The sequence below is a fragment of the Pagrus pagrus genome (assembly GCF_965226575.1).
Source record: "Pagrus pagrus genome assembly, chromosome: 23".
Taxonomy (NCBI): domain Eukaryota; kingdom Metazoa; phylum Chordata; class Actinopteri; order Spariformes; family Sparidae; genus Pagrus; species Pagrus pagrus.
This window is the reverse complement of record NC_140205.1, coordinates 24,685,475-24,703,425: the sequence shown is the minus strand read 5'-3', so window position 1 is coordinate 24,703,425 and position 17,951 is coordinate 24,685,475. Positions and strand designations below refer to the sequence as shown.

The 17,951-nt window shown below is 39.1% G+C and overlaps 2 protein-coding genes across 4 annotated transcripts in view; one reads left to right on the top strand and one right to left on the bottom strand.

Annotated features, from left to right (window-relative positions):
* Window positions 1-4,518: 4,518 nt before the first annotated feature.
* Window positions 4,519-17,951, top strand: part of il17ra1a (interleukin 17 receptor A1a) — a 30,049-nt gene continuing 16,616 nt past the window's right edge. Inside the window, exons 1-4 of one of the 3 annotated variants that reach the window (XM_084345151.1) lie at window positions 4,519-4,754; window positions 14,122-14,146; window positions 15,432-15,578; window positions 15,753-15,874. In XM_084345151.1, the coding sequence (XP_084201277.1) occupies window positions 4,659-4,754; window positions 14,122-14,146; window positions 15,432-15,578; window positions 15,753-15,874 (390 nt within the window). In that variant the 5' untranslated portion in view covers window positions 4,519-4,658. The remainder of the gene's footprint in view (window positions 4,755-14,121; window positions 14,147-15,431; window positions 15,579-15,752; window positions 15,875-17,951) is intronic. The other 2 variants (XM_084345153.1, XM_084345152.1) reach the window with 2 other exon arrangements.
* Window positions 14,414-17,951, bottom strand: part of tmem121b (transmembrane protein 121B) — a 29,596-nt gene continuing 26,058 nt past the window's right edge. Inside the window, exon 2 of the transcript XR_014621499.1 lies at window positions 14,414-14,625. The gene's annotated coding sequence lies outside the window, so the exon portion shown is untranslated. The remainder of the gene's footprint in view (window positions 14,626-17,951) is intronic.

Here is a 17,951-nt window from a genome sequence, read left to right as displayed (position 1 = left end):
GAGCCGAGCCTCCAACTCACTGAGCCTCGCCTCCAATGCTACAAGTAAACTACACTTGATACATGTACCAGTATCACTATGGGAGGCAGAGGTGTAACTAAACATCTGGCACACCGAGCAAGAGAAAAGAGGAGAGCGAGAGGGAGAGAGAGAAGCCATCGCTAGCTGATAGCGGCTAAGCTAGGATACGATAGATTAGCTAGCAGAGCTAGGAGAGCTACAAACAGCAGTAAGTTTAGCGATTAAGCCATAAACACAGAGTACTGTTGAATGCTTTAGTGGACTAGTACGCTGCAGTAAGGAATATAACAATAATCTGCTCGGACGAGCCGAAGCAGCACAGTTACGCTATCACTATCAGTAACACAACAACAGGAAATGACGCAATGACGCAACACGCTTACCGTCGTACGTACACCTCATGTGGGTCAGCACCATCCAGTGTGATGTCATTAAGCCCTCAGTAGTCGATATACGGGCGAAGTGAGCTGTCCTTTTTAGTCACAAAGAAGAAACCTCCTGCACCAACAGGAGAAGACTAGGGCCAGATGAGACCAGCAGTGACAAAGTCGTTCATGTATTTTACCATATATTCCTGATTAGGTTGGGAGAGGTTGTACAGTCTACTGCTAGATAAGGGGGCACCGGGGAGTAAGTCAGTGGCACAGTTGTAAGGTCAGTGAGGTGGTAAGGAGACGGCATCTTAGAGGCTGATGAATCAATGTAAGGGTTATGAAGCTTTAGCCAGGGGGGACCTAAAACTACAGGAGCTAGTGGAGAGGGAATTGCAAAGAGGGAAATGGTTTATCAATGATTACCTGACAGGAGAAGTGTGAGGGGAACAGTGTGATGTGTCTCATGGGCAAGGAGTCTTCCGCCAAGGGCAAAACTCTCTCTGGGAGAGCGTGTCTCAGTGAGAATGTAACTTGAAGGGGTAAGGAGTGTTGTGGCCACAAGAGGGAGCTCTGCAGGTGAATGATGAAGATGAACACCACCTGTAATGACATATCATCCCACCTGCTCTCAGCAGCAAAAATCCTAAAATCGAAAGCATGAGAGAAGCAGCTTGGCTATTTCTTTACCCTGAACATGTCAAAGATATTTAGCAGCTCAGCAACAAATAGTGGATATGACGAGGGCAGGCAGGTGAGCAGATGAAGACAAGTGCGAGGGCTGAGTAGTCTCACTGGGTTTCCGGGAAGAAGCAGGCAACACAGGTGAGCTGGAGAAGGCAATGTAGCAGAAAGCTGAGCAGAGTGACATTTGATATCTGCACACAAAGCAAGCAAAATCGGAAAATGTAGTAAAGAGATAAAATGTACACAAACACACACACTGAGAAGGAGCAATTGAGGGAATACACAACAGGGAAACGAAAACAAGACACAACAAGGCTGACACGGCACACGCAAACTCATTACGTTACAAGATTACTGCCATTAAACAGTAACTTGATACGTTACGAAAAGTAAAGCGTTAGAGTACTTTAGAGTTAACAGAAATGACTCTTTTGTGCATGTCGGTTATATTGTCCAGGCGGCGTGTAGCCAACTCTACATGTACTTTTGAATGTATTGACTCTACCATAATTTTGTAGCCTTCTTTAAGGCCCACAATCGCTCTGCAGCCTAATAGGAATGACAGACACAATACAACATTTAAAGCTCTTTATTTGCCAAGTATTAGTATACTATATGTTTAAAAATGCACCTAATGAATCTGTAAACTGTGAGTGCTTACATAAGTGCATAGACTTTTTAAAAAAAAACACATACTAACATATAAACTTGCATTTCACAGTGATGTTCTTGTCCTTTTTGTCCAAAAATTCAAAAATAATGGGAATATTTCCAAGTTATTGCTGTCCTCTGCCATCTCGCCACAGTGAATCAGCTAGCTACACATGTGCACTGACACAGCTGTAGGTTTACCCTCTGCTGACACGCAGCCACCTGCTGAGCAGCAGGAGAGAAACAGAAACAGAGCAAATGCTTCAGGGATTTTATTTTATTTTTGTGGCGACAAAAGGAAAGGAAAAGACAGCTATTTTTTCCAGTAATGGATTACTTTTATAAAAAAAATAACGAAATAATAGATTACTTGAATTGCAGAACTAACGTGTTACGTTAGGCTACTCATTATAACAAAAAAGTAATCTGAGTACTCTAATGGATCACTTTGTAACAAGTTACCACGAACACTGCTAGCTTGTAAAGCACACAAGCATATTTCACATAAGACAGCTCATTGGATGTTGATACAATAAATTAAATGACCAGCAGGACATCACTCTGTTTAAATTATTTATTTATGCACATTTTTTTCTGGTGAATGCGCTTCCTCATTGTTAAAACTGACTGAAGAAGCCTAGGAGAAATATTTTGACCTTATACTTCAGTGAAAGCACTAATACAACCATGTAAAAATTACATGTTACAAGTAAATGTAAATAAGTAAATAATTTGAACAGTTTTTGAAATTAAATATCTGAGAAGTTTAGAGGGGAAATGTCTCTTTGGTTGAACTAACAACTCACAACAAGACATCTGCAATGTGACGATGAGCCAAAACTTCATGCTTCTTTTAATGTAAGAGGCCACAAGACAAAAAAGCTGGAAATCACTGGTTTTATCTTTTACAATGCTGAAAAGTTACCAGTAATTGCAGCTGCATATACATGTAGTGGGGTAAAAGGTAGAATATATCCCTCTGAAATGTAGTGGAGCCGAAGCATTAAGTTGCATAAAGAATAAATTAAATTATTTTCCCACCACTACCGACAGCACTTTTAACACCAAGCACAGGTGAGATATATGAAATAATAATGTAGTCCATATGTACAATGTTCCAGACAACAATAATCAAAAAAGAACACTGTTGGAGCTTGCAAGATCAAAACCAGTTCTTATTAGCATGTTGATAAGGTAAAATTTAGATGAAGTACTTTATTTAAGGGTACATAGAAATGGGAGGAGCACTTACTGTAACTACCTTCCAGAGATGGAACCTGCAACCTCCCAGTTCCAAGCAAGACTATCCATTGAATAGTTTTAGTTGACTTTATTTGGACTAAAGAGGGGACATCACACAACTACTAAAATGTCAAGGATGGCCTCATGGACACAAGACAAGTCTTACTTCCAACGTAGTCCTTGAGGAAAACAAAGCAAAACACAAGAGTTGATATCATACTGCCAACAAACATTACATATACTTTCATCAAAAAAAAATCAGCGTTAGTCAAAATGAATAATACAACATATACAACCACAATGGTAATCTCACATTTCAAAGTTTCTCATAAGCCATGAGTTGACATTTTTCTAAATTGAAAAAACTCATATTTTGCTTATCATTTTAATGTGTATTCCACAGCAGAGCATAACAATAGCCCATGTACTATCTGTAGTCTGGTGGGTCACAGCATTTCCCTCTGAAGCTGAACTTAGTAGGTGTGTACTTGTAGGTCCTTGTCAGTCACATACAGTAGCACCAGACACTAAAGATAAAGCTAGCATCTTTGGGGGGACACTGAAGAAATGCTGTAGCAGTCTACAAAAGATCCAACTGCTGTTAGGTCTTCTTGAGCCATCTAGTGGTGAATATGTCGAAATGCACCTGCAGCACTGAAATGTGACATGTGAACTGATACAGTTGATACAGTGTACTGTGGGCTAAAGTGTTACTTTAAGATCAGCTTGGTGTGTGAGTGGTGCTGTCGAAACTGCAGCATTTCTGTTTCCTGACGAGGAAGCAAGATAAATCAGGTTTCACACACTGTACCATGTTCCCCTCAACCCACACAACAAGGAAGAGGCCTGAGTAACTATTCATGTTGCATTCATGTCTATAAGGAAAAATGACGCGTCAAAAACGTCCTGGTTGAAATTACTGCAGCTGGTATTCACGACCAGAACATACATCGGCCTATATTTTTATTGCCTGTTTCTATTGTTTGTTACTTTTTTCTAGCATTTTAGTGTGTGCAATATTAATATCCTATGCACATTTTATAAAGTAGAATGACATTTTAGATATTTAGAGTTTGGATTTTTCTCTTATTTATTGAAAAGGATACAGAACATAATGTCAGGGTTTCCTAACTTTATTTCCCAGGGCCCTCTTGGCAGAAAGGTAAGCCTATGCGTGTGTACATGAACTCGCACACAGATCATTTCAGTGCTTGGATAATTTTAATGAAAAACTCCACAAGAATTGGGTTTTTGCATGTACAGCATAGTTAAAATATACAGCTTAGTAGTCAGTCTCAAATGCATAGACGGCTGGGGCAGATTATAGCTTATGCCATGGCCTCAGTAGCCTATTTATAAAATTCTGATCGACTAAAGATAGCTATCAGGAGCAGCCAACATCAGAATTGTTCTCTATATTCCCAGGCGACCTGAATGCAGCATTGGGTAATTTACTGTAAACCGCTCAGCTCATTTACATAGCGAACAGGAAGTTTTTCATACTCGACATCAGCGTCAGCCCCGCTCTCACTGTTATCTCACTGTGCTCTCACGGTGTTCCCACTGTGCTCTCACGGTGCTCTCACTTCAGGCCGTCTGAAATGTTTTGTGATTGCTGGACGCGGATACTCTCTAGTAGACTAGTGTAGACTTGGACTGCTGGTGTGACTGTATACTTTCTTAAGAATGATTCTTCATCGAGCAGTTTTGGTGTTAATGTGTGTGTCGCTGTCGTCCACGGCGAGGATCTTATCATGGCCTCCTCTCAACTGCTCTCAACAGGTAAGCTGGCACCGCCTGACCACCGGGAGACGGCAGCAGAATGATTTTAGCTGTCGGTTCTTCTGGACAGTGTCGTCGGTAGACTCTATGGAAACTAAAGAAGGTTTTGTTCAAAACTGGAGAAAAAATGGTTATCTTTTACGTAGGCTAAAGGTTATGTGATATTAGTATAAATACTTGACCAACTATTAAACTACTAAACTATATAGTTTCTGTAGCCGAACAGTTCAAGTCTGAATTCTTGGTCATTAGGCTATCACTAAATTATGCCTGACTTTAACTACTTTTTAAAAAATGTACTTTATCCTGCTATTATTACTTGTTTTCAAACTGCAGTTAATATGTTGTATTCTAAACCATTAGGCCTATTACCGCTGATAGGACAATATTGCTGGTAGGCTATAGCCTAATTATCTGTTTTCCTCGATATGGTAATGTCATGAATATGTCATAAATATGAAAATCACGTCACAAAAAGTTCAGCTGTAAGCCTAAGGATTTATTTTATATATATATATATTTAGGCTAAAACTAGAAAATAGATAACAAAAAAACCCCAAACATGTAATTTGTCACTCTGTAGTTATGTAGAGAGGTATGACAACATACACTCATTGTGACACACAAAATCAGACTGGTTTTCCTGACTGAGATGTGATTTCCTGTAAGGTAGCGACGCAAACTTTACTCTGTCCTCATTTCAGTAATAAAGGTCATAGTGTCAAATCTTACAGTGTAGCAAATAATTTGTAACAGTGTGTTATATAAACATTTAATAACCCTTTTCATATCAGCTAACCCTTTACAGCCTGCTGTAAACTTTCTTGTAGCCTATGTTTTGATAAAATTATTTTCTCATTTTAATACTACTATGTATTAAAGTGAGAAAATAATTTTTTTCTAATTTTCTCATTCTCTCATTTTCTTTTCTCTGTCCAGCCATACACATTTTTTTTGTGTACACATATCTGTGTTCATGTTTCATAGGTGTGTAAAAGGCAATATTTATGCAGCACCTTTCATACACACAAAAGTGTTTTTCATTAAATTGTACAAAAAAAATATTTCATACCTATGTTAATTCATTAATTTATTAGTTATTCATTGTTAATTTCTCCAATATAGGCTACAATGTCAACTACAAACAACATTATTTTTTATGGCATAAAAACTAGAAAAAATTGTTATCATAACATAAAAATATCCTGTCAGTGTATTCTGTTTTTGTCTGTTGCAAGTATACTTTTATCCCGGAGTAGTTGACTTTAGTAGAAAATTGCGCTGAAACTTGCTGCCTTTCAGTCATTTTAATTTTTACACAAGGTGAATCTAAACAGGTCTATGAGGGATGGATGATAAAAAATAATTGAAAACAATGAATGATAAATTAAATACATTCATCCATCCATCCATTTTCTTCCGCTTATCCGGGGTGGGGTTGTGGAGGCAGCAGGCTTAGAAGGGTATTCCAGACATCCTTCTCCCCAGCAACGCTTTCTAGCCCTTCCTGGGGGATCCTGAGGCGTTCCCAGGCCAGATGAGATATATAATTCCTCCAGCACATTCTGGGTCTGCCCCAGGGTCTCCTCCCAGTTGGTCATGCCCGGTAAACCTAGAAGGACAGCTGCCCAGGAGGCATCCTAACCTGAAGCCCAAACTACCTCAGATGGCTCCTTTTGATGCAAAGGAGCAGCAGCTCTACTCTGAGCTCCCCCCAGATGTCTGAACCCCTCATCCTATATCTAAGGCTGAACCCAGCCACCCTATGGGGGAAGCTCATTTCCGGTGCTTGTATCTGCGATTTCTTTCTTTTGGTCACTACCCACAGTTTGTGATCATAGTTGAAGGCTGGAACGTAGATGGACTGGTAAATCGAGCTCTCTCTTTGCCACAGCGGTCCACCGCAGTACCCACAGTACTGCTGATGCCACACAAAATCACCTGTCCATCTCACTCTACATTTTCCCATCACTCGTGAACAAGACCCCAAGATACTTGAACTCCCTCGCTTTGGGCAGCAGGTCGCTCCCAAACCAGAGGAGGCAATACACCATTTTCTGGCAGAAAACCATGGCCTCAGACTTAGAGGTGCTGACTCTCATCCTGCGCACTTTGTAATTGGCTTAAAACCGCCCCAGTGCATGCTGGAGGCGAGATGCAATTCTGAGGTTCCCGATGAGGACACTTTCTGCCCCATGGCTGCGCCTTGACATCCTGTCCACGAGTATCACAAACTGGATTGCAGACAAGGGACAACCCAAGTGGAGTCCAACACCCATCGGAAACGTGCTTGACTTAGTGCCGAGTATACGGGCCTGGTACCCCATACTCCTGCAGTACCCCCCACATTGCTCCCCTGGGGACACAGTTGTAGGCTTTCTCCAAGTCAGCAAGACTGCAAGGGTAAGAAATTGGCCTGCTGTTCCACGACCAGGATGGAATCCGCATTGTTTCTCCTGAATCTGAGGTTCGACAATCAGCTGAAGCTTCCTTTTCAGCACCCTGGAATAAACTTTCCCAGGGACACTGAGCAGTGTGAGTACCCAATAATTGGAGCATACCCTGAATCTTATCCACCCCTGGCACCTTGATGCTGAGGAGCTTCTTGACCTCCCAGCAAACTTTGTCAGGGATATGGACTCTGCCTCTACTGCAGAGGATGTGCTATCAGGAGCTCCCAAAAGGGCTCTTTCCACTGCCCAACAATATCCAAAGTTCAGGTCAGCAGTTCTCCTACCCTGCTGAAGACAGCCTGGGCTAAGCCCTGCTTTCAAAACACATTACTGTCCAACGTATCACATTTATTCTGTTTATTTTTTATTACTAAAGTTTAGCGATTCTTTATATAAACTATAGAAACTCAGCTGCCTAAGGAATGGGTCATATTTCACATTTGCCATCAGTTTTCTAATAACTATCCATGTTTAAAATCTACAGTTGAAATTGTTAAGATATATAGATATTCCCAAAAGTGAAGTTGGTAATTGAATACAAAAGTTGCAAATAAAACTCAGTGTGGAGACGAAGAAACAAGACAAAGATAACCGAGCCCAGGTCTCATTGATAGGTGTGGTGATTGAATGACAGGTTAAATGCAGCACTCTAAAACCAAACACTTCTTAAATGAAAATTGCTGTGAATTGAACTGCAACTAAAATAAAACTGACTAAAATAAAAGCTCTTCCTTATTGAAGTGTTCACAGAAGTTATGATCGCATTATATCAACTTAAACGATGCAGTGATACTGTGATAAATTAATTAATGAGTAATAGTTTTATATTCAAAGTTAAATTGTATTTAATTCCCAAGAAAAATATATATACATATATATATATATATATATATATATATATTAATTTAAAAGTGAATGTGTTTAATTAATCATCATTATTTTCAATTAATTTTTAGAACATTCATGCCTCATTTAAGTCTAAGTTGTATGAAATAATTATTTTAAGTTAAACATACAGTACAACAATTCAGTTCCTACAAAATTCTACCGCTAAGTCAACACAATCCTTCAAGTTCTTTATATACAGTTACAGTATAATAGCTGAAGCTGTTGCTATTGGAGCCACTTTGATCCATTATTGGTGCAAAATTTCTATGCTGTTCTTGTGTGAGTGGGTGAAGACTCAATCCCATTTTTTAACTTATGTCCTGGTTTGCAATGTCCTCATTATTTTAAAAACAACAACCATGAATTATATTAAAATGTATTAATTTTAAATCTCAAACAATGCATACAGGGAAGTCGAAGTCAAATATGTATAACGTATGTTCCAGATCAGGCCCCTCCCCTCCCTTACAGAAACCTAACGAACTAAGTAGTCTGTGCTAAACATGATTATTGTAGTGCATATTTCATCTGATTAGTGCAAACAACTAATTTATGGGAGAGGTTTTTTACAAAACATAAAAGAATAATTAATGACCGCTCAAACGTTTAATTAAATCTAAATCTGGGTTTAAGTCATAACAGAGTAATATAATGCATTTCTAATAGGATGGTAGTATTACAGTTTCTATGTCCAGCAACAAATTACCACCCAAAATTAAGTGTTTATTGATGGTTTCAAACAAATTTATCCACACCACTTCTGCCTACGCACCACGAACAGAAGCAGCCATTTATTTTTATATGGTTATTCTTCCATTGAAATATAATCAAAATCACAGAATGGTCAAGTGCAATATCCAAATTGCAAAAAACTGCAATTTCTTCTTTTTTTCAGTCCTGGAACATCATGATTAATGTTCTCCAGTACAATCAATGAACAACGTATTTTTATTATGTCATAGCTTTGTACAGTGACCCCTAAAGTTCATGGCAAGATTTTTTTTCAGGACTACTTTTGCATTCCCTCGCATTATTTTTCCGTTACCTCACAATACTTTTGTTTTCCCTCACGATACTTTTTTCCTTCTGTTCCCTCTGAGCCGTGTTATTATGGATCAAACACATCAACCTCCCCCTGTCAGGGTCACTCATCCTCCGGAGCCGCTCTTTACCGTCAGAGTCTCTGGGCTTGTTGGGAAGTGTTTACCGGATGTCCGCTTCCGCCGGGCTGCCCTGCTGCTGCTCCACCAGCGAGTCTGTCTGCTCTACCTAATGAGCCTAGAGATGCTGCAGCTTTAACAGCTAAAGTGTCGGTGTGTTGCAACGGCTCACAATGCACCGCTGCAATGTACAATGCTGGCAGGTTTTTTTTTTTTTTTACAAACCAACCACGAGAAAACCACAAGCACAACACATTAACAACACCAGACAACAGTGGAGGCTGCTGGTCTTTCAAGGAGGGGAAGCTCTTTTTTTTTTTTTCATTTTCCGGTCGACAACGTTCATATTATCTGCCATGATGTGCAGCTTGCTAATGCTAGCAGCTGGAGCTGCTGCGCCAGGCTACTGTGAAGTGTGACCGCCTGTGAGTGTGAGTGATCGTGACGGGGAGAGAAGCTCCGCAGCTGCCGCTGCTCGATGGGGAAAGAAACCGCAGAGTGACAGAACAGACTCGCCAAACACATCGCTAGTCGTTTTTAACAAAGACACAGTCGCTGGGGATCGGTAAAGTCTTCGGATCAGTTCAGAATAACAGAATGAAAAACTTGGATATTGCTCCGGTGGATGTTTATTCTTCAAGATCGCTGATTCGCTCATTTAGCTGTCAATCAAAAAAGGATTCCGCCTCAGACAGCTCATCCAATCATCATGCAGAAGCCGAGCGTCCGTGCCAGCCCACTGCCCCATAGACCCATAGATATATATAAAGGCTAGATGTCTCGTCCGCGTTGCTGGCCAACGGAATCGAACGTCCGCACAGGTCGGCCATCTTGGTACAGGTAGCTCGCTCACCCATAACATTGTGTTGGTAATGAAACATGTACTTTTTAAATAACCATAACTTGCTCAATTTTCAACCGATTTTCAAACGGTTTGGTTTGTTATAAACGTCAAAGATGTAGTTATGACACTGCATACTTATGAATAATTATGTTATGTTTTACAAAATAGAATAATGTTCTAAAATAGGTAGACTACAATATTTCCCTTTACAAATAGGCTATACATCAAGAAATGCTGCATGTTGAAATCCCCACCCTGTACAGAGATATATTTATGACACTGCATACTTATGAATAATTGAGGCCTTGAGACGAATAACCATACAAGTCCATATTTCCAATTTTGAATGAAAATATTTTAACACAAGAAGAGCTTGAAAGTGGATGAGTTTTGAAGAGGATTTGAGGATTTTCACATTTGCTTCCATATTACTATTATTTTTGAAAAAGCTTAATATTTGAAAAACTTGAAAAGTTAAAAGCTGAACAGTTCAAGGCTGAAAGAGCTTAAAAAGCTGAACATGTTGATAGTTGAACGGTTTCTGTAGCTGAACGTATGCTGAAGTAGTAGTAAAATGAAATTTGAAAAATTCCCCATAAGGATGAATGAGAAAACACCTCCCAAACACCTGCAGGTCTAGACAAAAGTGTAATGGTTATGGCCAAAATATGTATACAGTGAGTAACAGGAGACATTGCTGAACCTGTGATGTGTTTTTTATTTCTGTAGAGTGAAAAATGAGGGCACAAGAGCGAGAGACAAAACCGGTACCGTCTGCTCCACTCCAGAAATTTAGGCTCAAAGTTAACACTGCGGCTTATGGGGGAGTTGCTGGAGTGCTTGTCGCTCGAGGGCTTCTACAGCCAAAAGTTTAAGTCCTACATCTGAAATAAGACCACCATCTGAAAGCCAACAATATTTCCTACATTTCTATGTATATATTGTCTATGTGAAGAAAAAGCTGTGGGACCCAAATCAAGCTGAAGAGAGTTTTTTCTAAAGTTTTTGCAGCTGCTCTCCACTCTAGCGATGATGTCACCCACTCTAGCTCACGCAATACACACCCATTATAAACCCAGAAGACGAGCTAAAAGTCCTTAAAACTAAAACTGTGATAATTTCTTCAAAGAGAAAAGATGCGATTTCAACATGTTCAAACATCCAGAATTATAACCACGTTAATGACGTTTGTAAGAAACCAAACTGTTTGTAAATCCGTCAAGGTTTCAGCGAGATAAGAGTGTTAGCGTTTGTGCAGATCACTGACTTTACCTCAGGTTCAGCAGATACAGCCGGAAAGCTAACCTGTACCAAGATGGCCGACCTGTGAGGACGTTCTAGACTCCGCCGTAAGACATCTAGCCTTTATATATATATCTATGCATTGACCCCCAGAGACAAACGCTGAGCGTCTGATGGGCGGGACAAAGCCCAGCATTTATCCAATGAGCGTCTAGTTTCGATGCAGTGGAACAACCCGCTCTACGCTTCCCCATTGAAGTCAGTAGAAGCATATACCTGTAAAAGACTCTACTACTTACTTAGGTATAGTCATTACTAAGGATAAGGAAGCCAGATGCGATCTAAATTTTAATTTAATTATTGATAAAACTCAGAAAAAATTAAATCAATGGCTGCAGAGAGATTTGTCATTGAGAGGCAGAATTTTGCTGACCAAAGCTGAGGGACTATCCCGTCTTACATATGCTGCTTTATCTCTTGATGTTAATAAAAAGATCTCAAAAAACATTGACAAGATGCTATTTAACTTTGTATGGCGAAACAGAAACCATTACATGAAAAAATCAGTAATTATGAATTCATATGATAAGGGCGGTCTTAACTTCATAGATTTTCACACTTTGAATAATACATTTAAAATTAATTGGCTAAAACAATTCCTCAAGAACCCCTCTTCAATTTGGAACTTCATACCAAACACTATCTTCTCTAAATTAGGAGGCTTAAATTTCCTTTTATTTTGTAATTACAATATTGAAAAAATCCCCTTAAAACTATCCAACTTCCACAAACAGATGCTTCTTTCCTGGTCATTAATCTATAAGCATAATTTTTCCCCACATAGATACTACATATGGAATAATAGAGACATTATATATAGAAACAAATCTCTATTTTACCCCCATTGGTTTATACACAACATACTTTTAGTTCATCAGTTGTTTAACTCAAACGGATCATTATTTACATATCAAGAATTTATCCTACAATACAGAATCCCTATTCCTATTAGTGAATTTAATATTGTCATAAATGCGATCCCTTCTGGAGCAATTATGTTATTTAGAAGTACATTAGTACAAAACCCAACACTCTTGCCCTTTGATCTAACCAAATTAGATATAGGCCAAATTTGTTTCTCCTCGACATGCAATAGTAACCGTAATATACGCTCTTTAGTTCAGAAAGAAGTCGTATCAACTCCATATGTAGTAACTTATTGGAATAACTTTATTAATAACCTTAACTGGAAAAAAATCTGGAAATTACCTGCTAGATATATAGTTATAAGGTAAAAGAAGTATCTTTTAAAATAATTCACAGAATTTACCCATCTAAAGTTTTTTTACAACGATTTAAAAAAGATATAGATTTAAACTGCTCTTTCTGTGTAGGACACCCTGAAGATATTTTTCATTTATTTTGGTCTTGCCCTTTCTCAACCAAATTATGGGAAGATATTTGTAACCTGATTTGTTTTTCGATTGAACCTCTTTTTTCCCTGTGCTTTGAACATGTGTTGTTTGGCTTCACTGACAATCCATCTTCAAAAGAAAAACAATACTATATCATCAATCTTATTATACAATTAGCCAAATGGCACATTCATAAATGTCGTTACACTAATCAAAAACCACTTTTTCTTATTTTTGTGAATGAAGCCAAACAATACATTAAATCTATTAAAAAATCCATCAACATGAAAGCTATAAAAACTTTGAATTTATGTACACTTTACAATGTTTTTATATGAAAGCTTGTCTCTGCATTGTATTGTCTGTACTGAAACCCCCTGGCGACGTTCTGTTGGTGTATTGAATTGTATTGCTCCATGTTGACTTAATAAAGTTTCTAAAAAAAATAAAAAATAAAAAAAAAAGTCAGTAGAAGCTGAGCGTCCGACTGTGTAAAACGCTGTGGCGCTGCGGGGATGAATGAGAAGGAAGTTGCGCCGGTTACCTGTGATAAGTAGCTGATTCTGAACAAAAGATGAAGGCTTTCTAGCTCGTATTTAGTCAATGAAATGTACACACAGCAGTACATATTTCACCACTTTTTTTTTTGGGGGGGGGGGTGACATTTTAGGGGAAGCTGAGTTTCCCTTGCAGTCTTAGAGCAATCGCCTCTGGCAGACAACCACTGAACATAGAGTAAGAAAAAAGTCCCGCTCCCTCCCTCCATCTGGTTGCACACTTACTGCATCACCAGAATAAATATCCCCTGAAGAAGAATCATGTTTGTGAAATGTCAAAATGGCTTCAGATTCAGACGTTCTTGAAATGGGTATACTTCCATTATAGGGCTGCACAAATAAAGTGCAATATCCATATTGCAAGAAGCTGCATTTTTTTTTGGTTAAATGTAAAAGTTGTGTCTAAAAAGCATAAAAATGCCAATATAAGCAGGCAATGTTAATACACGTGGGTGCATAAATAGTCCAGATCTGTGCCCCAGAGGAAAGCTTTCATTAGGCTGTACAATATTGCCAATATTATAAAATAACTTTCAAATGAAAGTAGCCAGCAATATGTTATTCATTACATTTTTAAATGACTTGCAAGTCACAGGCACCTTGTAGCAGGCACCTTCACACATGTAGATTTTGATGTTTTGTTTGGATGAATGTTTAATGACAATGTATTAAGGTGTTTATGTTGTAATGTAAAGCATTTTGTGTCATTATGAAAAGTTGGCAAAGTACAGAACAGTACAGCTTATATTTGTAATGCTGATCATACTACAATTCGCATTTCTAATCTACTCCTTTTCTCCTGCCACAGGGTTTGATGTGTAGAGTCAGCATCAGTGAGTGAATTTTACTCTTCCTAATTGCTACTATTGTCATTTACTTGTTGCTAAGAAAGCAGGGTTTCTAACTCTCACAGATTACAGATTGAGGTTCTAAAGCATGGGTTTCAAACTGCCCACCCCCCTCCATCCGACCCGATGTTAAAAATATAATGTAATCCGGCCAGCAAAATCATTTTCTTATTTATTGTTTTCTAGTTGTTACACACTAATTCAAACTACACCTTCATATGCAATTGAAATAAAACACAATTGTATTTTTAAAAAAAATGCAAGTTGACTTTTAATTTGAAGTAGACTCGTCACAGGAAATGCAATGTTTTCAGTTAGCACCGCTGCCATTTGTCAAAAATGCATTTACAGAGCAAAACAACAGTCATTTTCGGCATTTATAGACAGTGTACCAGGTGGAGTGTGCAGATGTGTCCGAGGTTGGGTGGCTGGTGGAGTAGGCTGATCAGTGTGAATCTTGATCTCTGGAGACGAGCGGAGAAGGCAGGATTGATACAAGGCAAAACAACAAGTAACACAAATAAATTCTCTATTAGAGATTCTCTAGAGCTGCGACCAAGTACCACTAGAACTGGCTAAATCATCTGGCAGGGAGCATGAGGTAACCAGGGCTTTTCAGCAGATTGCTGATTGTCAATGCGCTGCAGGTGAAAGTAGGCGTCAGCCGCACCAGAGGAGATGTAACACTGCCCAGCCACTCACAGCACCTCTAAAACACCACAAGCACGGAGAACACCAAAAACACAGGAAAACACTGCAGAAAGTCCAAACTACAACACAAACTGCTGTCTACATTTTTGTTTTATTATGTTAACAATTGAAATAAAAACTACACTTTCTGAAATATTGCGCTTTCTTGAAGAACTTGAATGCTGAAGTGGCTCTCCTACGAGATGACAATACCAGCTTTTGCCCCAAGCTAATTTGAGTTGAGACCCCTGTTCTAAAGGGTTGTAATAATCTGCACAAGTAGTCAACAACTTGAAAAATACAGTGTATGTAGTCTTAGAATTTAAACATTTTTATTCTACAAAATTCCAAGAAGTCAGTGTTCTACCCAAAATTAACTCAGTTGTGCACTGCGGAATACTTTCTTGCATTTGAATTAAGAAATGAATTAACAAACAAGACATGTTGTAAAGATGTGAATGACAGAATGTGCTTAGAAAATTCAGATGTGATGTCAGGCTTCCCAGCTGTCACACATTCAATCTGTGTGTGTGCATCTGTGTATGTGTGCGTGTGTGTGTGCGTGCGCATGTGTGTGTAGGTAACTGTATGGACAGTAAATCACTGTATAAGAATAAGTACACTCCCAGCAGTCCAGAGGGGTTGCTGGTGACTGTGGACACCAGGCAAGATAAGACAGGACACCTGCAGCCTGTACTGGTTGCTCACTGGAAGATAAGGGACGATGGTGAGTCAGTCTGCTGTTTTATGCAAATAAATGCTGTCATAAGTATTACATAAATGGAATGAGTAGTAGACAAGGAAAACTGAAATCATTTGTAAATTTCAGATGATGACTTTTGTTAAGCTGAACTTGAGGAGCAGTGAGACAGGAAGTGACCTCTGTCGTGTTTCTCCTCAGGCAGCATTTGTTACCTGGACGCCACTGAGTTACATGTTCTGGTGATGTCCACAAACCAGAACCTGTGTGCTCGATATTCTTTCAAAGAAAAACTCCCAATGAGAAGTCTATCAGGGGAAAAGGTGGGTGGCTCACAACAACTGAGATATTTAGATAATGCTTTCATAGTGACATTATCAAATGTCATGGCCATTAGAATTTTTTACAGATGAGATTACTCAAAACTTCTTTGTTTCTCTGAATATGTCTATCAGGTATAATTATTTTCATTTTACCATACAGCTTTACCATGATTCCACCCTTTTAGCGTCTGACAGGAATTTCTGTTGTACTCTAAATGATTTACAGCCATGTGCATCGCAGCTATTATGTGAAGGTCAAATCCCAATTTTTCAAATTATTAGCATACTATTACCATGTTGAGAATGCATCAGTTGATCTCTTTTCAGACTGCTGTGTCAGTGCTTCATTATTAATTCCATATTGCTTCTTATTAAGAGAATGCCCAGATCAATGAATTTCCATATCATGTTGTAACTGCTGCCTTGCACACACGAGCCTGCTGCTAACATATTATTTAGTCATTGATGCCCTAATGGAAGATAGCTGAGATAAGGTTGGTCACACACGGTTGCACAATTTGATATCATCATGTTGGTGTTGTTCCTGAAACATCATAGTTAATGTTGCCCCAGGACCATCATTGCAACTGACCAATTACATTTTATTAATGTCATAGCCATGCAATTGTAGTTTCCTAAACCTAACAAAACAGCGACAGAACTGAAAAGAAATGGAAAATTATATGTGCACTTGTGCACTAATGTAGCTCAAGGCCTTATGGTGTTCCAGGAACAGCACCAACACAGTGATATCAGATAGATAGAAAGAACAAGGGTTGAGGAAGTGGGGGGTTGATGGCATCGCCTTTCAGCCCAACACTAATGTAGGGGACTAATGAAAAAAAATGGAGGTAAGAAGGCAGAGAGGAGCTGTAGCTGTAGCTGTCAGCTTTTATTTTCTATTAATATCCTTAAACTAATAGTGTTACATTAGTTGATACAACCGGTCACCTGATATTTGTAATAATAATGATAATGTTTTCAAAGACATGGGGCCAAATACTTCCGCTGGATAAAAGAATCGAACCACTTGTTAAAAGGCACCAGGATATCTACTCTGTTAAAAATCTGTCCTGGGGAGAACCCCCAGACCTCAGTTGGATTGTTCCACCTACTTTTTCAATACTTTCTATGCCCACGCATACAGCATTTTTGTGTTGGTATTTGCAGGATGTTTCTTTATGCCATGTAGATGTTGTTTATTGGGGGATGTGTTGCTTAAAGAGAAACTAAACCCCAGAGGATTGGCTAAAGTGCCTCTACCCTGGAAATGAAAAAAATGTCTAAACGTGGGCAGGGCTGGTATAGGGACGTAAGACACGACTGTTTATTCCTTTATGCTGCCTCCGGCAGCTGCAGTTGTCCCATCCAGCTCCTCACCACCACCACATTTACACACCTAATCACATAACACACACACACCGCCATACTATTACTGTAGCTAGCATATTAGCAAGAGTTTGTGTGCCACGAAACAGGCTGGAAATCGGCCCATGGTCTACTTAAAAATATTCACTGGTTTCACACTCACAAATGCTGAATCGTGGTCTCACATTGCAGTTATTAGCCCATTTCACACAGGGGCTCTGCATTATTGCTGCAGCGAATGCTCACCATTTCCCTGCCCCCGTTGCCCCCACGCTGAACCAAGCAGCTCCGGCGCAAAGCCGCACCAGTGTTTCATTTCATACAGCACACCGGCACTGTGGATTCAAAAGAGGCATGACGGTACAGATCATGACTTCCAACATGTTTCCCCCGTTTTCCATCTGTTAATCTAAACATGTACCTGCTGACTGTTTATAATCAAATGGATGCTGTTATAATATGTTGTGAATGAGATCCTGACCCACCATGCATTATGGAAAGTTTTTTGCTCTAAATTACATAATCACTAGGGCTGCAGCTATTGAATATTTTTAGAGTAAACTAATAAAAAATAATTTCGCATTATTAAACAACAATACCAAATAATGCATAACGAAAATGACAGGCCTGTTAAATAGACCAAGCAGTTGGCTTTTATTCCTGAAAAAAACATACAGGTATTTATTCCAACCTCAACTCTTGTGTGAGG